The sequence below is a fragment of the Melozone crissalis genome, unplaced genomic scaffold (genome assembly GCF_028551555.1).
Source record: "Melozone crissalis strain CALT ecotype California unplaced genomic scaffold, PUWL_Pcris_2 ptg000061l_1, whole genome shotgun sequence".
NCBI lineage: Eukaryota > Metazoa > Chordata > Aves > Passeriformes > Passerellidae > Melozone > Melozone crissalis.
In genome coordinates, this window is record NW_026535839.1 from 16576122 (window position 1) to 16597957 (window position 21836).

The 21836-nt window shown below is 62.1% G+C and overlaps 1 protein-coding gene across 3 annotated transcripts in view; it reads left to right on the forward strand.

The window, feature by feature from the left end:
* Positions 1-6517: 6517 nt before the first annotated feature.
* PCDH1 (protocadherin 1) overlaps positions 6518-21836 on the forward strand; it is a 56949-nt gene continuing 41630 nt past the window's right edge. For 2 of the 3 annotated variants that reach the window (XM_054288290.1, XM_054288291.1), the window contains exons 1-3: positions 7357-7717; positions 13742-14556; positions 16087-18279. In XM_054288290.1, the coding sequence (XP_054144265.1) occupies positions 7654-7717; positions 13742-14556; positions 16087-18279 (3072 nt within the window). In that variant the 5' untranslated portion in view covers positions 7357-7653. Of the gene's footprint in view, positions 6661-7356; positions 7718-13741; positions 14557-16086; positions 18280-21836 lie in introns of those variants that run through there. The other variant, XM_054288292.1, reaches the window with a different exon arrangement.

Sequence of the window (21836 nt, forward strand, 5' to 3'; positions counted from 1 at the left end):
CCATGCCCAGAGCTGCTCCTCTCCTGCCCAGCCCAGGCTCCAGGGGCAAGTCCCAGCCTGAGCAGAGCTTTCTGTGTGTCCCATCCCCGTGCCAGTCACGGGCAGGGCAGGTCTGGTCTGGTCTCCTCTCCCTGCGTCTGCTCCTGCTCCCTTGGGCCGCAGGATCCTGTGCAGGGAGGTCAGGGCTCCCCAACAGCTCCTGTTGGAGGATGTGGAAACTTCCCTTCCCTGGTGCCTGCTTGCTTGTCTCCAGGGCTGGACCATCTCCCAGCAGCAGCTGGAGGTGGGATTTCAGGCAGGAGACCGTTGGACCCTAACAAAAGCAGGAAATGGGTGTAATTCTCCTTCGAGGAGGAATGAATAGCATATCCCCGGAGGAGGGGAGGCGAGGCCAGCTCAGCAGCAGGACGTGAGAAACTCGGCTCATTCCTCCTAAGGCTGCACTTCCTGAGAGCTTCCCCCTTCCTGCTGCTCTCCAGCCTCTCCCCAGCTCTGCCAGAGCCTCAGCTGCTCCAGCAGCAGGGCAGGAAGCACCAGAGTGCTGGCCAGGTGCCTGCTCCCAAACCTGCTGCTGCCAGGCCATGGGCAGCCCAGCATGGGGACAGCCCAGGGGGACAGGGGACATGAACGATGTGATTCAGTGGGTGACTAAATCAATCCTGGTTTTGGATTGAGATGAGTTTGAAGGCCATTTCCAACCCAAACCATGCTGTGATTCCATGACTCTGTGACCCCACACCTCTGTACAGCCCCACTCACTCCTTCCTTATACCCAGGAGCAGGAATTTGAGTGGTTTGGGACTAAAGAGAGTGTCAGGGGCAGGGGTGGGAGGGAGGCCAGCACAGCCCAGCCCGCTGGCATGGGCACAGTGCTGGGAACAGCAGGAGCTGCCCTTGGGGGTGGCTCCCAAAATGGGGAAGCTGTTGGAGCATCCCACAGGTTTCCAACAGCCTGGGAGTGCCAGGGAAGCCCCTCTCCAGTCTGAACCCCAGGATCAGCTCAGGCACTGAGCACCAAAGCTCCATCAGCACCCAGGGTTTCATTTTGGGGCTCTGCTGCTGCTTCTTGAGGAGCTCTCTGGTGCCGCAGAGGATGGGTGGGGACTGGAGAAACCTTCCTGAACCCTGGAGCAGGGCATTGATTAATCAGTGCTTGAATAATTGCAGGGCACTGCAGACATTGTGCTCCCTGTGGAGGGAAGGGATGAGGTGGAGGATAGGGCCAGGCAGGCCACTCACCCCAGCCCATCCTCGCCTCAGCCTCAGGGCTGCTCCCAGGATTAAATGGTTTCTTTTAAAAAGTGAGATCTAATCTGGTGACAAAAGCTGCAGCAGTGCTGTGAGCCCATCATCTCCCCAAGAAAAGCTCCTCCAGCCTTCAAATGCTCTCACCACTTGGATGCTGGATTTCAATCCAAGGCTGAATCTGCCTCTCTTCAGCTCCAGCCCTGCTCTTGTTCCTCCTTGCTGTGGGATTTGAGGGCTCCCCGCTCTGTTTTCCATGTGGGAGCACACAGGCCAGGTGCTCAGATCACCTGATAACAGAGTTTTAGCAGCATCACACCCCCAGGCCTGGCTTTCCCAGCCTGTGGTCGGGTCTGTGCGCTCCTCCCAGCTCTCTGGTGTTCCCCTGCCATCGCCGAGTGTGGGTGCAGACAAAGAGCTCCGGCAGGGCGCTGTTCACTGATTTGCAGCCCCCACACATCAGCACACAATGATCCCTAATTACCCTTTCACAGACAAATCTGCATCGCTGGACCAGGCAGATATTCCTGGGAGGGCTTAAAGCTGGTTTGGTTGCTGGTTAAAAGCCAGGATTCCTCTCCCCAGCCTGTATGGGCATGTCCAGAGTCGCTGCTTTCCAAGATCCAGCCTGAGGGCTTCAAATCCAACCTTCAGCCACGGATCTATTCCGGATATCTGCAGTCAAACACCCCCTGACCATTTAACCAGCTGAAAACATCCTCTTCCCTTTCTGTCTCATCGCTCTGGGTGTCATTTTCCAGCTTTCCCAGCAAAGATTTCATCTCTTCATCTCCATCATTGATAAAAATGTTTCATAGCAGCGGCCGAAGTGCGGGGCCCCGGGGGAGGGAGGTGGGAATAATGCTCCTTTCTGCTCTCTCCCCATTAGCAGCCCCCTCGGAGATCTGCCAGGGAAGCAGTTTGAATCCATCTCATCTGTGCCCTGTTAATTCCTTCTAATGCAAGTTTTAATCAAAATGTCAGGTGGAAGGAAGTCAAATGCCTCGGAGAGATCCGAGTGTGCTCTATCAACACAAGTGCCTCTCTCCCCCAGCCCTGTCACACACAGACAGGTCTCGGTGACAGCCCTGCTGGCCCTGCCACCAACGCTGCCTGCAGCTCCCGAGGCTGGGGACATCACATCACCAGGTGGGACCTGTCCCAGGGATCCACGTGTGGATGGAAACCCATGGGACACCAGCAACCCCCCCAGAGCAATGCCCTCACCACCTTCTCCAGGCCTAGACCCACATTTCCCCCTCATTATCCAGGGAATGCTGCTCCCTGAGGAGGGGAGGAGCTGTCTGTGATGCTCAGCCCCAGTGTCCATGCCAGGAGGAGCTCCCAGTGTGGCAATGGTGGAGCTCATGTGGCCTTGAGGGACAGGGGACAGTGATCCCTGAGGAAGGGTCCCTAAGGAAAGGTCCCTGAGGAAGGGGATGAGCTTTCAGGGCTGGATGAGGAGATTGGAGATGCTCAGCCCTCAGTGTCCATCCCAGGAGGAGCTCCCAGTGTGGCAATGGTGGAGCTCATGTGGCCCTGAGGGACAAGGGACAGTGCTCCTGAGGCTGGGAAGAGCTTTCAGGGCTGGATGAGGAGAGTGGAGATGCTCATCCCCAATGTCCATTCCAGGAGGAGCTCCCAGCCCTGTGCCCTGGGACGTGGGGTGGGCTGAGCACTGTGGGAGGACCAGGGCTCAGGGGCTTCCCCAGCTTGCAGGATCTTTCATCCTCCGTCACCACAGCCAGGCCAGATCTGCATTTGCAGCAGCCCACAGAAGCTGCCTCTGTTGTCTTATTTTTGTTATTTTTGAGAGGATATTTTAGCGCTGAGCACATTCCCTCCTGTTGCCATGGCAGCCGTGACAGGGGTTATATACCGTGAGAAAAATACCAAAATTAATGAGTGAGTGAAAGAGCAGCCAAGAGAAAAACAAGGTTAAAAAAAGAGTTAAAACAGTAATAAAAACAATCTCCCAATAATTTGGCAGCGAGCATCCCACAGGCAAGACAGGCGGCGAACACGGGAGCCCCGCGGCTCCTCGCTGGATCCCAGCTGGGGCTGGCTGCCCGCAGCCTGTGGCCAGAGCACTAGTGCCCGTGGCCAGAGCACTGCTGCTGAGGGCTGTGCTGGATCCCAGCCCTTGGCCAGAGCATTGCTGCAGTCCCAGGGATGCTCCAGATCCCAGCCCGTGGCCGGAGTGTTGCCGTGCTCCCAGGAATGCCCTGTATCCCAGCCCCTGGTCAGAGCACCGCTGCCATCCCAGGGATGCCCTGGATCCCAGCCTTGGCCGCAGTGTCACTGTGGTCCCAGGGATACTCTGGATCCTGGCCCATGGCCAGAGCACTGCCATGCTCCCAGGGATCCTCTGGATGCCAGCCTTGGCTGGAGCATCACTGCAGTCCCAGGGACACACTGGATCCCAGCCCATGGCTGGAGCATTGCTGTGGTCCCAGGGCCACGCTGGATCCCAGCCTGTGGCCGGAGCATTGCCACACTCCCAGGGTCACACTGGATTGCAGCCCATGGCCAGAACATCACCATGATCCCAGGGACACACTGGATCCCAACCCGTTGCCAGAGCATCACTGCGATCCCAGGGATGCTCTGGATCCCATCCCATGGCCAGAGCATCGCCATAGTCCGAGGGATGCTCTGGATCCCAGCCCGTGGCCAGAGCATCACTGTACCCCAAGGGCTGTGCCAGATCCCAGCTGTGGCCTGAGCATTGCTGTGATCCCCGGGCTGCACTAGATCCTGGCCCCTGGCTGGAGCATCACTGCAGTCCCAGGGATGCTCTGGATCCCAGCCTGTGGCTGTAGCATTGCTGTGGTCCCAGATACGTGCCAGAAGTCAGCCTGTGGCTGGAGCATCACCACGATCCCAGGGACACACCAGATCCCAGCCCGTGGCCGGAGCATCGCTGCCATCCCAGGGCTGTGCCGGATCCCAGCCCGTGGCTGGAGCATTGCCACGGCCCCAGGGATGCCCTGGATCCCAGCCCATGGTGAGAGCATCACCGCATTCCCAGGGACACACCAGATCCCAGCCTTGGCCGGAGCATAGCCGCCATCCCAGGGCCACACTGCTCCCACTCCATCCCACCGACGCTCCGGATGGGGCTGCGCCCACCCAGCTCCTTCCCCCGCAAACCTGCAGCCCTCGGTGACGCAGGAGGCGAGCGGAGGAGAAGTTCTTTAATGTGCTCATTTCCTCGCATTTGGGTTTTGAGGATCTTTTTGTTTTTAATTGTAGAAACAAGCGGATTGTCAGAACATCTGTGTTATTAGCATTTGCTGCCCAAATCCGAGCTGCTGCTTCTCCTGCGGAGCCCAGAGCTGATGAGAGAGAGAACAGAGGAGCCTTTGAACTCCTTGCAGCAGACGGCAGCCAGGTTGCTGCGTGTGCGTGTTGGGGAGGGGGTATTTATTCTCTTGTAAGGTTCATTTGCTCTCCGTGTTTCCCTTTCTTCTCGCTTTCCCAGAGATTTAGCTGGATGCTCTTCCCTCGCAGGCTTTGTTCTTCTGACAAGGCCCCACCGGCAGCAGGGAGCAGCTGCCTGTGTGATGCCAGGACAGGCCAGCACGGGGCACCTGGAGCAGCCCAGCACGGGGGACCCGGAGCTGGGGGCAAGGCAGAGCCTCCAGCAGCAGCTCCGGGGGTGGTGGCACTGCCAGCCCTGCAGGGGCTCACCGAGTAACTCTGCAGACAGAGCTGCAGCCTCAGGGCTTCTTGTTGCTCAGACTGGCTCTGCTTTCTGGGAATGGTGAAGACAAGGTGAGGATGGGTGACTCATCTGGAGCTGCTACATACACGGGGTGGAATTCTTCCCTGGTAGGGTGGTGAGACTCAGGTTGCCCAGAGAAGCTGCGGATGCTCCATCCCTGGAAGTGTTTAGGGTAAGGTTGGATGGGGCTCGGAGCACCCTGGGATAGTGCAAGGTGCCCCTGCCAGACAAGGGTGGAATTAAATGGTCTTTGAGCTCCTTTCCAGCCCAAACCATTCTGGGATTCTACAATAACGCTCAGGAGAAGGAAGTACAGGGAAAAGCAAGCTTCCTGTGTTGTCAGAGGGCAAGGAGCACTTTGGGAGGGGCATTCAAAGGCACTGGGGTGGAGGAGGAAAGCAGAGATGGATGAGGCAGCCCTGGGATACCAGGCCAGCAGGGGCCTGGACACGGTGTCCCCCCGGCTCCCCAGGCCACTGCAGAGGCTCTGCCAGGCTGCTCCCCTGGGCTGCACAAAGGTGGCTCCTGATGCCAGGCCACATTTCCCCTGCATTCCTAGAGCCTGGACCTGTCCCTCAGAAACATGTGTGATCAGAGGCTGAGGTGACAGTCACGGGTGTCCCACAAACCAGCGGCATCCAGTGATCCCTGTACGTGCCCAGCTCCCCGGCACTCCCTGTGCCGCTGCCCATCGACTCCTTCACTGCCCCGTGACTCTTGTGAAATGCAAACCTTTGGTCCCCAGCAATCTCTAAAGTTTGCTGTCCCTGCTCCACGGGCAGCCTCAGATCCACGGGGTCACTCTTTCGGTTTCTCCCTTCTCTCCAGCTCTCTGTCCCCCCAAGGAGGGCTGCCAGTTACTGATCCATCAAATCTCCCCTTGTCTCCGGAGAATTTCCTTCCCTCTCCTTGCCCAGCTCAGGCTGGATCAGCAGGGCACAGCCTGACAAACCCCACAGCTCCTCTCCCTGCCCCAAAGGTGGGCTGTGACCTTCCCTGGCTTCTCAATTCACATCTCCTGCTAAATTGGCTTCATGTGAATTGACACTCGGAAAAAAAACCCTGCACATACACACGGAGGAGCCGACATCTCTGGAGGAGCAGAAAGTCTGGGAGGAGAGCTGGGGTTGACTAGCCAGCCCCCTTTTCCTGCCCAGCGGGATGCAGCCCTGCCACGGCCTGAACCCGCTTGTTGCTGGGGAAAAGCGGGGAGATTTAGAAGAAAAGCACGGCAATTTTGGGGGGGAAAACGGGGCGATTTAGGGGGTGAGATAGAGCCAGGCTGCTCCGAGCAGGCAGGCGCAGCCTCTAGATGGTGCAGTCATGCAGCCGAGCTGAGCATGTGTGCAGCGAAGGGCGCTGCGCAACAGGTTGGCGTAGCTCAGCGGGGAGACGCGCTCCCATCCTCGCTGCGGCGGAGCGGGAAGGACTTTCCAGCATCCTGGCGAGAAATCCGCGCCGCAGCCGGCCCGGAAAGCGGGTGAGGGGCAGCGCCACGGGCTGCGAGACCCTCGGAGGGTGCTGAGGGTTCTGGCGGGGTCGGGCTGCAGCTGCAGCCCCCGGCACGGAGCGCGGCCGCTCCTTGCAGGAGCGCGGAGGCGGCGGAGGCAGCACGGGAAGGGGCAGCCCTGGATGGAACGCGCTGTCCCCAGGCCCCGGGGACCTGGCTGGGCCATCCGAGGTGCCGGGTGAGGAGCCAGCTGAGGGAGAGCAGCTTGTGAAAGCATCGCAGGGCCGCTGGGAGCTCGCGGTGCTTTGGGAGCCGCAGGTGCTCCGTGCCTGCTGCGCCCCGACACCCTGCGATAAATAAAGCCGTGATTCACCGAGGTGTGCCGGCTCCAGCCCCGGCCCCGCAGCCAGCAGGGCGGCTCTGCAGCCTGCCCGCAGCCCTGCTGGGCTGGGGGGCCGGGGAGGGTGGGCACAGCCCCCGCCGAGCTCGGTGCCACACGGAGGGACCTTCCCGGCTGCGCTGGCCCGGTCCCTGACCCTGTGCACGGGGCTGTGGGGCTGTGAAGCGCGCCGGCTGGAAGAATAAACGAGCGAATTAATTATTAAGAGCACCGAGAGGGGAGTGAGAAGGGAGACCCGAGCCGCACGTGTGGGGGCGCGGAGCGGAGGGGTCCTCGGGGTGAGGGGATCCGGGGGACCGCGGGGACCCCCCGTCTCCCCGGGCACGGCGCTGGGCGCGGTGCCGGCAGCCCCGGGCCGGGCGGCTCTGCCCGGCAGCCGCTGCCCGCTGGTCCCGGCAGCCCGGCCGGGCTCGGGATCTGATAAGGAGCCGGAGCTCCACCTCCCCGTGGTGGCGGCGGCGAGAGGCGGAGGCAGCGGCGGGCGGGGGGGGAAGGGGCCGTGCCTGCGCTGCGCTTCGCCTGCACATCCTCACACACACCGAGGGACGGAGGCGGGCACGGACCGAGCTGCCCACCGGGGCTGCCTCCAGCCTGAGCCGCCGCTCCGCCGGAGGAGCCGCAGCCCCGGCCCGGGGAGGGGGGCGGTTCCCACGGGACATTTATATTTTTTTTGCCCCCCCTCCCCATTTTTTTCTTTTTTTTCTTTTTTTTTATTTTTTTCCTTTTTTTTTTTTTTTCTCAGTGTTTTTTTTCCATTTGATTTCATCCGTGGATAACGCTCGAGAGGAGCCGGGGGGGTGGGGGGAGCGCGGTCCCGGCGGGAAGGAGGCGATGGAGACGCCGCGGGACCAGCGCGCAGGGGCTCGGCACGGAGCGCAGCGCCGGCACCATCCAAGTAAGAGCTGCGGAGGGGCCGGGACCCCCGCCCGCAGCCAGGCACAGCCGCGGGGGGGTGCGGGATGCTGCGCGCCGGAGCTCGGCGCTGTGCGGGAGCGCGGGGCCGGGCGGCGGCGGGAGCGGCGCTGGCGAGCATCCCGCTCCCGAGCATCCCGCATCCCTCCGCTCCGCTCCGGGCTGCGCGGGGCTCCGCGCACAGCGGGGCGGCTCCCGCTCGTCCCCGGTCCCGCCCGGCGCTGCCACTTGTTGTTGTGCGGCGCGGAGCGGAGCGCGGCCAGCCCCGCACAGCGCAGGGCGGGCGGGGGGTGCGGGAGGGCGGCTGTGGGGGGGGTTCGCGCGTGTTTCGGGGTGTTTGTTTTTCCGCGTGGGGGTGGCCCTGGGTGTGTGCCCCTCGTCCAGCCCTGGGTGTGTGCGCCCGCGGGGTGCGCGGCTGCGTGGGAGCCGCACAAGTTGCGGGTGAGCCGGGAGCCGGCTGGGAGCGGGGCTGTGCGGGAGCCGGAGCGGCGGCGAGAGAGGGGCGCCGGGGGTGAGGAGGGGTGTCCGCGTGGGGTCCGTGTGACACCGGAGTGCGGGGACGCGAGTGGGGTGCGTGTGTCTGTGTGCGGAGCTGTGTGTGTGTGACGGGTGTGCGTGCGGTGAGTGTGTCAGCGAGCTCCCAGTGTGTCAGCCAGCTCCGAGTGTGTCCGCCAGCTCCGAGTGTGTCAGCCGGCTCCGACCGTGTTAGCGGGTTTCGAGTGTGTCAGCAGGCTCCGAGTGTGTCAGAGGGCTCTGAGTGTGTCAGCGAGCTCCGAGTGTGTCAGGGGGCTCCGAATGTGCCAGTGGGCTTCGAGTGTGTCATCGAGCTCTGAGTGTGTTAGCGGGTTTCGAGTGTGTCAGCGGGCTCTGAGTGTGTTAGCGGGCTCTGAGTGTGTCAGCGAGCTCCCAGTGTGTCAGCGGGCTGTGTTTGCCCGCGCCGCGGAGGATCCCTGTTTCCCGGTACGCGGGGCTGAGCGCGGAGCCGGTGCCGGCAGAGCGGCTCCCGTGGTTTTGTCACGGGTGTCTGCGTGCGTGTGTCCGTGCGTGTGTCCGTGTGTCCGCGCGTGTCTCTGTGCGTGTGCTCGGGGCTGCCGGAGCCGCCTGGGGGAGCGGGGGCTCCGCTCGCTCCGTGCCCGCAGCCGGAGCCTCAGCCCGGGCAGCGCCGCGGGGAGCGGGGGAGCCTCGGCCGGGGGGCCGGCCGCGCACCCGGCCTCCATCCTCCCTCCCGGCCCCCGCAGCGGCACCAGCGGCTCCGCGGAGCGCTGCGAGGCCGGGGGGACCCTGTGCCCCTTCCCCAAGGTCCCCCCGACCCTCCCGGCTGCATCCCCCGAGCGGAGCCGCTCCCGCCGTGCCCGGCTCCCAGCGGCCCTGCCGGGCTGTTCCAGGCCCGCGACATTTCTGTCTTGCCCCAGGGCCGCTCTCCAGCCGGGCTGGAGGGTGGGATGGTGGCGGGAGGGGACAGAGCCCGGAGTGGCCGTGGGGAACCCACGGCTGGAGGATGAGGGTGCCGCTCCAGGGAGGCTCTGACAGGTCTCTGCCTCGCCGGCTGCCAGACTTGGAAGGGATGTGGAGAAGGCAGCAAGAGGAGGGAGGGCCCTGGGCTTCGCCGGCTTTTCATCGCCGTCCAGCTCCTCAGGGATGGTTTTGGGGTGACGCTGTTGCCAGGCCAGCGGAGTTCCTGCTCGCGGGGTGCTCCGGCTCCCGGCGCTCGGGCCCAGCCTGCAGAATCGCCGAGCAGCCGCAGTGGCGGCCGGAGCTGGAGCAAACCCTGGGGCGTGCTACGGAATACCCAGGATTCAGCCCAGCCGTGCCTTCGGCGCAGGACTGACCATCGGCGGCCGCGTTCTCGGCTCGCACGGTCCCTGTGCTCCGCGTGGAGCTGCGATGAGCTGTTTGCTGCTCGCTCCAGCTCCGGGTGGCGGAGCCGGGCTGGGGGGAGCGTGGAGGGGGGATTAGCACTTGTGTGCTCAGTGCAGGCTTTGGACAGACTTGTGAGCCGTGGCTCCGAGCCACGCAATCAGCGGCTGGGAGCGAGGAGAGGCTGGACTTTGGTGCCCATTGCCGAAGCGGCGCTGCCTCCCGTGGAACGGGGCCAGCAGGCTGTGGGAATCACAGGGAGCACAGGCTTGTTCAAGCAGTTGCTTAAATTCGCGGCGCTTTATAACCTCTCTCTCATTAAGGCTTGTTTTTTTTTGGTGGGGATGGCTGAATTCTGTCGGATTTTGCATGCCACTGTCCTCCGAGAGCTTCCCAGTCATGCATTAAGCAGCGTGACTAACGCCTCTCTCATGTGGTTCAGTCTCTCTCACACACTCCCCGTAGGGAGAATTGTGTGTGCGGAGGAATAGTTGTTTTGGGAGGGGCTTTTATTTTTAAGTGCTCTGTGCTTTGCCAGCAGGTTGGAAAAAGGTGCCTGGCACCAGAGAAGAAAGTGTGGGATGGTCCTTAGATCCCATGGGAAAATAGCCTGGTGCCTTGGACTGGCCCCTGGGAAGCCTGTGTCTCCTGCACAGACGTGCTTTTGGAGGCTTCCTCCTCCTCCTCCTCCTCCTCCTCACGCCCAGCTCTGGGCTCTCACGTCTTCACCGTGTCATTCACACCCCTGGGTGCCTGGGTGCCGAGCAGGATTCCTGACCCTGCTGATTCCTTATCCTGCCCAGCCCAGGGCCCCTCGTGCCTTCCAGCAGTGCCCCTCAGGCTCTCAGGCCTTTTCCTCCTCACAGCTCCCTGCTCTGCAGAGTGCCTCCCTTCACCTGCAGGAACGGGGCTTGGGCTCAGAGTCCAGCCCTGGTTTTGGAGCAGAAATCCTGGGTGCTGGGCACCTTTGGGTGACACCCTTCCTCCTCCAGGCTGGCATAGGGCTCCTGGCGTTTCCAGCTGCTGGGCCCTCCCTCCCAGCTCCCTCAGCCGTGTGAGGCACCAGCATTGCCTTGAGACTTTCCCCTTTCCTGGTGATCTTTCACCTCACACCAGGGCTTAGTCAGGATGTGGCTACGTCACCAGCACCAGGCCCAGCCCAGTGCAAACAGCCCAGCAGCGGGCACGGTGCCTCTCCCAGCCCGGGCATCCTCCAGGAGCCCTTTCCCAACAGCTGGAGCTGCCCATGTTTCCTGTCCTCACTCACAGGAGCACAGACCTGGTGGATCTCAGGGCAGGTTCACCCCATGGAGGCAGCTGGGTGAGGGGGGTCTGGTGTGAGCACACCCGGGGGGTGGCAGACATGAGCGTGACCCAGGTGCCAGTGCCCCCGCACGGGTGACATCACGCACATGCACTGGGGCATGCGCACACGCGGGCACACGCGGGCACACGCGCTGTGTGGGGCGTGCACACGTGCAGGAGCCCGAGCTCACACCCGGGGCACGGGCCCAGAGCGGGCAGGGATGTGCTCCTTGCCCCGTGGGACACAGCTGCACACCCTGCCAGGGCACAGGTGGGACAGTGTGCCTTTAGCTATGGACACAGGGCCGTGCTCCGGGCAGGTGCGCACTCTGGGACGCTCACGGTGCACACTCAGCACGGACACACACATGTGTGTGCACAGACTGCCCGTGCTAATGCAAAAATCTGTTGTGTTTCTGCCTGGCTCCTGACCTCCTCCATCCTCAGCCCGCTCCAGGGATGGAAGATGTCCTGCTCTCTCTCCTCATCCCTTCCTCCTGGAGTCACACATCCCTTGCTGGTTGGGGCAGCTCTGCACGGCCTCAGCCAGCTGAGGATGGATTTGCTCTGCACAAAGGAAGGGGCAGGACAAGCAGAGGCAAGCTTGGCTTCGGGGCCACAGGCTCTTCTCCAGGCACAGAGATGTATTTCCACTGCAGAGGCAGAGCTCATCTCATCCATGTCCCCGTGTCCATGGGGAAGCAGAGGGGTGGAGGGACCGGGAGCTGTTGGCTTGTGGGAAGTACCAAAGAGCACAGTGCAGGATGTTCCACATGCTGATGATCCATACCATGCCAGGCTAACCAGGAACTGGGCACTTGCAGTGTGGCACCACGGAGGGGGATGGTGATGGAGCGCTTGCCCATGGAGTGTTTGCTTGTCCTTGGGTGCAGAGTGTGGAGAGAGGGAGTGATGGGAGCGGCGAGAGCCGGATGATGCTGTGGGGCCTTGCCAGATGTTTGTGGCTGTTCATTTTAGGGCATCCAGTCTCTGGGCTTCTGGGTGCCAGTGAGCTGTGTTGAACCACTTTATGCTCACAGCTCAGCAGAAGCTCCTGGACCCTGGAGGCGGAAAATGTGTTCCCAGAATGGAACAGGAAAGCTGGTGGCCAAGCATAGCACCTTCAGGGGCTTGGTGGCAGGTCATGTGGCTTGGCACAGGAGGGGACAGCCTGTGGGGATGGCATGGCCTGGGCAGTGTGTGGGCACAGGGGAGAGGTGCCAGTGACGGGGACAGCGGTGCAGCGGTGCAGGGGTGCAGCGGTGTAGGGGTGCAGTGGTGCAAGGGTGCAGCGGTGCAGGGGTGTCTCTGCAATGCAGGGGGGCAGCGCTCCCGGCAGTGTGCTGCAGCAGTGAGGTGGGCACCGGCACAGGGTGGGCACCCAGTGCGTGCCATGTCCCAGACTGGAGTGGGAGGAACGGGAAGGAACAGTGTGTCTGCAGTGAGGAAGGGAACAGGAGCTGCTGGCGCAGGGTGTGGGGTTGCCTAGTGACTGTGCAGCAAGGGGGATGCTGTGCTGCCGTTGCAGTGTGCTGGGGCTGGGCACTGCCGGGGGCTGCCTGGGGGCTCCTGCACTGCAGCACAGCCTGGGCAGGGACCCCGTGTCCCTCTGACTGCCGGGACACCGGGGGTGGCAGTGCTCCACAGGCCGTGCAGGAGAGATGAGGCTCAGGGCCCTGCATCCCTGCAGTGCCGGGTGGGTGGTGCCTCTGTACCTGGCAGTGCGAGGCTGGCAGTGCCATTGTGCTGGCAGTGCAGCGAGGGCAGCGCTGCTCTGTTCCTGCCACAGCGGTGCCTCACGGCCCTGCAGTGCTGGAGGGGTGGCAGCCCTGCATCATCACCCCATGGCCCTGCAGTGCCCTGCAGCCCTGCAGTGCTGGACAGGCAGCATCCCTGGAGCGCCTCATGTTCCTGCAGTGCTGGATGGGCAGCAGTCCTGCAGTGTCCGGTGTCCCCAAAGTGATGGCTGCTGCTGTTCCTGCAGTGCAGGCAGTGATGGATGGCAGGGAGCTGTATGCTGGCAGTGGCCCGTGTCCCTGCAGTGCTGGGTGCATGGCAGCCCTGCATCCCTGCAGTGCCCTGTGTCCCTGGGTGGGTGTCAGTCCTGTATCCCTTCAATGTCCCATGGTCCTGCAGTGCCGTGTGGATGTCAGCCCCACATCTCTGCGGTGATGGATGGGTGTCAGCCCCACATCCCTGCGGTGCCAGATGGGTGTCAGCCCCACATCTCTGCAGTGCCAAATGGGTGTCAGCCCCACATCCCTGCCGTTCTGAATGGGTGTCAGCCCCACATCCCTGCAGTGCTGGACGGTGTGAGCCCCACATCCCTGCAGAGCAGGCAGAATTCCCTGTTTGGTGCTCTCGTTTCTGCAGGGCTGGCAGCTGCGTGCAGTGCCCGTGTGTCCCTGCCGTGCGTGGCAGGCAGTGCCCCTGCACTGGTGGCACACAATGCTCCTGTGTTTGGGTGGTGAGAAGCTGTCTCAGAGTCTGGCCGGCTCCCATCGGGTTGTTGGCAGCAGGCTGCCTGCAGTCCACCCTGTTAGTGTGCCTCGTTGGGTCTAATTACAGTTGGTGTGGTGACGAAGAGGGTGGACAGTGGCAGGAGTGGCTTCCTGCAAGTGGCAGGGCTGAGGTTTCAATGACAGGGTTACTCACTCCAGCAGGGCGTTGCAGGAACATTGCAAGCTGGGACGGGTCCTTCAGGGCACTGGAGGCTGCCAGGAGCCGGCCCCAGCAGCCCCTTCCCTTGGGGAGCCGTGCCAGGACCGAGTGTGGCCCCGCATGGCGCAGGGGTAGCCAGGGAAGGGGGCTGGTCACTAACCTCCGGTGTCTGTGTCTCCTCCAGCTCCCCTGCAGCGCAGGATGAACCCGCTGGCATCCTGCCTGGGCCTGTGGCTCCTGTGCCAGCTCCCTGCCCTGGCCTCGGGGACACGTGCGGTCTACAAAGTGCAGGAGGAACAGCCCCCCAACACCCTCATAGGGAGCCTGGCCTCCGACTATGGCTTACCGGACATGGGGCACCTCTACAAGCTGGAAGTGGGGGCCCCGTACCTGCGTGTGGATGGCAAGACTGGGGACATCTACACCACAGAGACCTCCATCGACCGGGAGAGCCTGCGGGAGTGCCAGCACCTCCTGCCCGGAGAGCCCTGCTTCCTGGAGTTCGAGGTGTCCATCACCAACCTGAACGCCAACAGCAGCCCACGCCTGCTCGAGGGGCAGATTGAGGTGCTCGATATCAATGACAACACCCCCAACTTCGCCTCGCCTGTCCTCACCCTCTCCATCCCTGAGAATACCAACGTCGGGACGCTCTTCCCCATCCCGCTGGCCATGGACCGGGACTCGGGCCCCAACGGCGTTGCCTCTTACGAGCTGATGGCTGGTCCGGAGGCGCAGGAGCTCTTTGGGCTGCAGGTGGCCGAGGACCAGGATGAGAAGCAGCCCCAGCTGATCGTCATGGGGAACCTGGACCGGGAGCAGTGGGACTCCTACGATCTGACCATCAAGGTGCAGGATGGGGGGAACCCCCCTCGGGCGAGCAGTGCCCTGCTCCGCATCACTATCCTGGACATGAATGACAATGCACCCAAGTTTGAGAAGGCCCTGTACGAGGCAGAGCTCTCTGAAAACAGCCCTGTGGGGCACTCCGTCCTCCAGGTGAGTGCTCAGGACTCTTCTCCTCACCGTTTCCCCTCCTGCCTGGCTGCAGGGACAACCCAGGAGCACTGACAGGGCTGTGGTTCCTGCAGGGAGGAGGGAAGGTTGGATGGAGGAGCTCACAGTGTTACGCAGGGCCAGTGGGCAGGCAGGTCCCAGGGGTATCACATCTGCTCAAGTGAGGTTGGAGAGGGTGCACAGGAAGGCGCAGCTGGAGTGGGGCTGCAGGACACGGCTGAGGGGCAGCAGCAGAGCTGCAGGGAGGGAGCAGGGTTCTGGTTACTGGGAGGGCTGGGACCTGAGGGCCACTGGGAGCCTGGCTTGGGGCCAGCGCGGTCTCAGTGCTGCCCGCAGACAAGACATAGAGCCTTTCATAAGTTGCATTCCCTTGGCCGCTCCATGGAAACTCAGGAGGTGGGGATAGGGAGCATCCCTGCTGCCCGTGCGCGGGGCTCGCCACGCTCCGGAGGTGCCCTGCTGTCTGCAGGGAGCGGGGGCTCTGCCTCGGCTCGGGCAGCGCTGCAAACTGGCCCAGAGAGCCCACGGGGCTGGATCTTGGTGGATTTGGCTTGGAGGGGGCATTGAGATGATAGTAGTCGACATCTGTTTATCTGCAGCTGCCATCTTAATAAGCGGAGCGCGGCCAGCTCTCATCTGCCTGCTAATTCTGATGTGAATTTTTTAAGAATTCATTTTTCACTGTTAAGAGAATGGGAGTTGGAAGCAGATAAGGGAGCTGCATGGCCGGGAGGAGAATGGGCTGAGATGCTGCTGCTGCCATTGCTCAGCTTTTATCTTTCAGGGGGAAAATGACTTCCGCCTGTTTTGTGAGTGGAGGTAAAAGGTGGAATTTACATTTAACAACTTTCGTTCTCCATCCAAATCTGCTGAGCAAGATAACGGCGGAGCAGCAAATGGTGCAGAGAAGAGGCTGCTCAGAGAGCCGATTAGGGAGGCAAATGTTAGACAAACCTCATCTTCTTTAGAAAGCAAATAATAGGTGTAGAGGCAGGTTTATGGGGATGCAGGGCTCCTGGCAGGGATGGACGGTGCTGTGCGGGGCTCAGGCAGCCCCAGTCCCTGTGTGGCTGCATCCCCAGATGCCGCGATGGAGCTGCTGCAGCTCCGCACAGGGTTGCCTCCCTCCTCGCCCTCACCTGAGCCAGGCAGCTGCTCCAGCCCCTCCTCGGGGGCACAGCTGGAGCAGTCCCTCCCTGCTGCTGGCTGGGTCTCAGCGGCACGGTTCCATGGTTCCGGAGGATTCCCTGCGTGCCGGAGCCGGCTGGGAGGGGAGCGCAGCCGACCGGCCCAGCCGGTTTCTCCGGAAGAGCGAGGCAGAGCCTCCGTGCCCGAGGGTGGCTCCCAGCTGCTCTGCTGGTCCCAGGCTCTTTGCCCCACAGTCCTTGGCCCCAGAAGAGGAAATCCTGGTTTTTCCCCCCGGCTGTCCTCAAGGAAGGCCGCGGCGGTTTGCGGAGGGGCTCGCTGCGCCGTGCCCTTGTCCTGCTCACCGCTTGTCCCTCTGTCCCCCAGGTGAAAGCCAACGATTCGGACCAGGGCGCCAACGCCGAGATCGATTACTCCTTCCACCAGGCCTCGGACATGGTGCGGCGGCTGCTGCGCCTGGACCGCGCCACGGGGCTCATCACCGTGCAGGGCCCCATCGACCGCGAGGACATCGGCACCCTCAAGTTCTCTGTCATGGCCAAGGACAAGGGCGCCAACCCCAAGAGCGCCCGCACGCAGGTGGTGGTCACCATCAAGGACATGAATGACAACGCGCCCTCCATAGAGATCCGGGGCATAGGGTTGGTCACCCACCAGGATGGCATGGCCAACATCTCGGAGGACGTGCCAGTAGAGACAGCAGTGGCTCTGGTGCAGGTGTCCGACCGAGATGAGGGTGAAAATGCTGTGGTGACCTGTGTGGTGGCCGGGGATGTCCCATTCCAGCTGCGCCAGGCCAGTGAGACAGGGAGTGACAGCAAGAAGAAATACTTCCTGCAGACCACCACACCATTGGACTACGAGTCGGTGAAGGAGTACACAATTGAGATTGTGGCCGTAGACTCAGGGAACCCACCCCTCTCCAGCACCAACTCCTTGAAGGTGCAGGTGATGGATGTCAATGACAACGCCCCTGTCTTCAGCCAGAGCTTCACTGAGGTGGCCTTCCCTGAGAACAACGAGCCCGACGAGCTGGTCATGGAGGTGAGTGCCACTGATGCTGACAGCGGCTCCAATGCCAAGCTGGTTTATTCCCTGGTGACAGACCCCTCCTCCAAGGGCGCCTTCACCATTGACCCCGACTCCGGGGAGATCCGGGTGAAGGCGGTGCTGGACCGAGAGCAGCGGGAACGCTACGAGTTCTTGGTGGTGGCAGAAGATAAGGGCAGCCCTAGCAAGCAGGGCACAGCATCTGTGGCCATCAACGTCATGGACAGGAATGACAACGACCCCAAGTTCATGCTGAGCGGCTACAACTTCTCAGTGATGGAGAACATGCCACCCCTCAGCCCTGTGGGCATGGTGACGGTCATCGATGCTGACAAAGGAGAAAATGCCCGGATCCAGCTGTCAGTGGAGCAAGACAACGGGGATTTTGTCATCCAAAATGGCACTGGCACCATCCTCTCCAGCATCTCTTTCGACCGGGAGCAGCAGAGCACCTACACCTTCCGACTCAAGGCGGTGGACGGTGGGGATCCCCCCAGGTCTGCCTACGTAGGGGTGACCATCAACGTCTTGGATGAGAATGACAATGCCCCCTTCATCACTTCCCCCTCCAACGCCACCTACAAGCACATCTTGCCCCACACCAGCCCCGGCCAGCAGGTGAGCAAGGTCAAGGCGGAGGACATCGACTCGGGCATCAACGCCGAGCTGATCTACAGCATCACAGGAGGAAACCCCTTCGAGCTCTTCCAGATCTCCCCGCAGAGCGGTGACATCACTCTGGAGAAGGAGATCCTGCGCAAGCACCATGGCCTGCACCGCCTGGTCGTGCGCGTCAACGACAAGGGCAAGCCCTCGCGGCACGGCACGGCCCTGGTGCACTTCTACGTCAACGAGACGCTGGCCAACCGCACGCTGCTGGACACGCTGGTGGGGCACAGCCTGGACACCCCACTGGACATCGACATCGCCGGCGACCCCGAGTACGAGCGCAGCAAGCAGCGGAGCAACATCCTCTTCGGGGTGATTGCTGGCATCGTGGCTGTCACCCTGGTCATCGTGCTCGTGGTCCTGGTGCGCTACTGCCGGCAGCGTGAGGCCAAGAGCGGCTACCAGGCGGGCAAGAAGGAGACCAAGGACCTGTACGCACCCAAGCAGGCCAGCAAGGGCGGGAAGAGCAAGAACAAGGTGAAGAAGAGCAAGTCTCCCAAGCCACCCAAGCCCACGGAGGATGAGGAGGAGACGGGGCTGCAGAAATCGCTCAAGTTCAACCTCATGAACGACTCTGTCAGCGACAGCCCCCGGATCCACCTGCCCCTGAACTACCCTCCGGGCAGCCCGGACCTGGGCCGCCACTACCGCTCCAACTCGCCGCTGCCCTCCATCCAGCTGCAGCCTCAGTCACCCTCCGCCTCCAAGAAGCACCAAGTGGTGCAGGACCTGCCGGCCACCAACACCTTTGTTGGCACCGGGGACAACAACTCGACTGGCTCCGAGCAGTACTCGGACTACAGCTACCGCACCAACCCCCAGAAATACACCAACAAGCAGGTAGGAGAGCTCATCCTGAGGCCGGCAGCGGCGCCCCCGCTGCACCGGGGAGCCATCTGGACAGAGGTGTGGGAGTGAGCGTGGACTAGCCCCCAGCCCTGCATGTGCGGCCCAGGGGGCTGGCGTTGGACTACCCCGGAGCCGAGCCACAGAGCCTGGGCGTGGTGCAGGGAGGGGATGGGGATGCTGTGGGGAGGCCAAAAACTGTCCGAGCCCTTGTCCGAGCGCCCGGGGCTGGGTCCTGGTGGCGCTGCCTGGGTGACGGTGACGCGAAGGGTGCTGCATGTGTGTGGCTCTGCATGTGGGGCTCCGGGCAGGGAATGCCACCCGCCTGCGTCCCCTTTGGGGACCACTCTAACAGCACCAAGGAGGGTGATGCCCACCCTCCCATCCCTCCCTCTGCTTGGGCTGGCTCATGGGGAAGAGGGACTGGTCCTGCTCCTGCCACAGCTGGGTTCCAGCCCTACCCTGCTCCAGGGAGCAGTTGGGAAGGCTCTGGCCTCACTGCCTGGCTCTGCTGGTGTGGCTGAGCCTGCCACCATCGCTGCACCAGAGTGCCTCAAAGGGAGCTGTGGCTGCCTGGGCAGGTGGGGCTGGGCGGAGGAGCACAGCTCTGCCTTTTTCCCAGGCTCAGGCTCCGGCTTCCCCCAGGCTCGGGCCCTCTGCCACAGTCGGCACGGTGAAATCCGGGCTTCCCATAGCACGAGCACCGAGCCTGGAGCTGTAGCTCTGCAGGAGAGGGTCTGCAGATCCTGGTGGCACAGGAATGTCCCATCCGTGTGGCAGGGCTGGGGCTGTGCTGGGGCCGGGGGATAGGGGCACTGAGGTCTCTGCTGCGGTCGGGTCACTGCTCTTGGTGTTGCCGGGGGGGTCTCTGCGTGCAGAAAGGGTGGAGGCAGGTCTTGGCTGCTCGCTGGTGTGCACTGGAGCTTGGAGCTGAGCCACGAGGCCGTGGCCTGAGTGTGGAGCTTGCAGGACCCTCTTTCTCGGGCTGTCTGGCCACTTAGGAGCTTGCACCACATTTCTGCTTTGGCACTTCTGTCTTTAACCAGCCAGGGAGGGAGAAGGGGAGCGAGTGCCTGTGGCTTTGTCTTCTTCCTGGGGCCCCACGGGTGAGGACCACCCACTCTCCCCCGTGCTGTACCCCCTGTGCCCTATGAGACCCCTGCCCTCCTCTTTGTACCCCAGTGAGCGGCAGGCTGGGCTCCTGCCGTGGGGCTGAGCTCAGCTGCCCTGTTGGATTTGACTTCAATAAAGTTTTCTATTTTTGACCGGTTGTGCCTTATTTTCCCTGCTGCCCCTGAGAAGGCTCTCCCAGCAATTTCCCAGGCATATTTTCCATGTCCTTGGCCACTGGAGCACTCAGGCCCTGTGGAGGCCAGAAGTGATGCTCATGTGAGCTGCCCATCTCCACAAACCCTCCACCACACCCCAGCATGGTCAGTCCAGAGGCCTCATGGTGCTGACACTTCATCCCCAGGTTGACATGCCCCGTGTCTAGTCAGGTCATCTGAAGATGTCCCTCCAGGACAGGGTTCCCAACACCTGCACACACACACACACACACACACACACACCTGTGTGGATGTGGACGCAGTCCGAGCCATGGCCCAGCTTCCATTTCGTTTCACACCAACATCCTCCCTCAAAGCTTCTCCTGGTTGATCCCCGCATCCTCTTGAGCCACACTCGTGTCCCACAGCCAGAGCATGGAGGAGCAGATCCCCGTGCCTGGCTAGCCTGACCCAAATCCCTCTGGCACGGGCTGGCAGCCGCCGCTCCTGCGCCGCAGTGCTGCAATGAGGGCGCACGCGGTTGCAGATGGAGCCTTGGCGTGTCACATCCCGGTGCTCCCCCACCCTGGGAGGGGATGGGAAGGAGAGATCCTCTCACGAAGGCTTGCTGGAGCCAGGTGGTCCTGCTCCCCACACAGAGGGTTCTGCCCTGAATGGGATCTCCTGACAGGATGGATGGGGGTGATGCCAATGCCATGGGGCTCGCTCGGGGTCTTGTCTCCAGCTGTTTGGAGAAAAGATGCACCCTGGTAGGCAGGAACAGTCCAAGACCCCTCTCCCACCATGCCACCACCCCATCTCAGGGCCCCCTCCCTGGCCACGCATTCCTGTTTCTCCTGGTTTTTCTTCCAAACTGGGACACCCATCCCTGCTCCTGTCACAGCAGTTCACCTCTTCCCCAGGGCCTCCAGTGGCCTCACCAGGCTGCTGGGGCTGAGGAGCTCCGGCGCTGGGAGAGATTAGATCAGCCGGGGAAACCAGTGGTTCTGGCTTCGGTGGTTTGAGCCCTGTGCCAGCCTTGGCTCTCACAGCCTCCTCGTTTGTTTTGCTAACAGCATAAGGTTTTATCTTGAACCATCCAGGAAGTGTCTGGGCCTCCTGGGCAGGCAGGGCTGGGACCCGCAGGGAGATGCGATGGCTGCAGAGGAGGAAAGGAGACACCAGCAACCACCTCAATAAGTGCTCCCCGCAGGGCTGGGCCGGGCAGTCTGGGGGCTTGGCTCAGCCCTGCTATCTGCTTCCCTTTGGGAACTTTCTGAGAAAAGTTTCCCTCCCTTCCTCGTCCTCGGCAGCTCTTTGATGAACCTGGGCTGAGAACTCAGGCACTGGCGTGGGGAGCGGCTCTTTCTTCTGCCTGGCTCCCAGGCTCCATCCCTGTTTTACTGGGAGGGGATATTCTCCATCCTTTCCCAAGATCTGCCCCGGGTCCTTGCAGCCCCCCAGCACCCGGGAAGGCAGCTGGAGTGGTGTGAACTTGAGCGAGCTCAGCAGAGGTTCCTGCACCTGCCCGCGGGCTCGGAGCACGGTGCAGCATTAATTACTCTCTGCGGGAGGGGAGGAGAGGAATATTGTAGCTGTAATGGACAGAAATGAAATCGTCTCGTTTGAGAATTTAGCTCAGAGTCTCCATAAATTGCAGATTTAGGTGCTGGCAGATGTCTGGGAAAGTCTCCCACTGTCCTGGGTCAGTGGGTTTTCTCAAGGCCATTCACGTGGAATGAGCTGATAAATGGATCCAGCAAGGAGCTGCAGATGGAGCTGAGGGTTCATGGGGGACCTGCCCTGCTTTCCCCCAGTTCCAGAGAGAAGCTGTGCTGGGAGCAGCTCCTCCACACCGTGAATCAGCTCCTGCTGCTGGGATCCACGGGGCTTGGGTCAGATTTGGCTCTGCCTGGCTGAGATGGAATGAGGGAAGAGTTGTTGAGGGGCTGCAGCTCCCTGGATCTGCTGGGAAGAGTGGCTGTGTCAAAGCACAGCAGCTTGTGAGAATCACCGGGGCACCTGGGGGAGCACAGGACAGGGTGGGAGTAGGCAGTGACCATGCTGGAGCATTGCTGAGGATGCTGAGGGCACCAGGGGGGAGGCAGGAACGTGTGGTGGCTCCTGGTGCATCTGTGCTGGGCACTTGGGTTGATGAGTGAGAGCACTGTGGGGCATTTGGGACTTCAAAAATGAGGAGCTGCAGCCACGGGAGAAGAGCAGCCCCTGGTACAGGCTGGGTGTGCAGGCAGAGCCAGCGTGGGTGTGTGCAGGCTGTGCTGC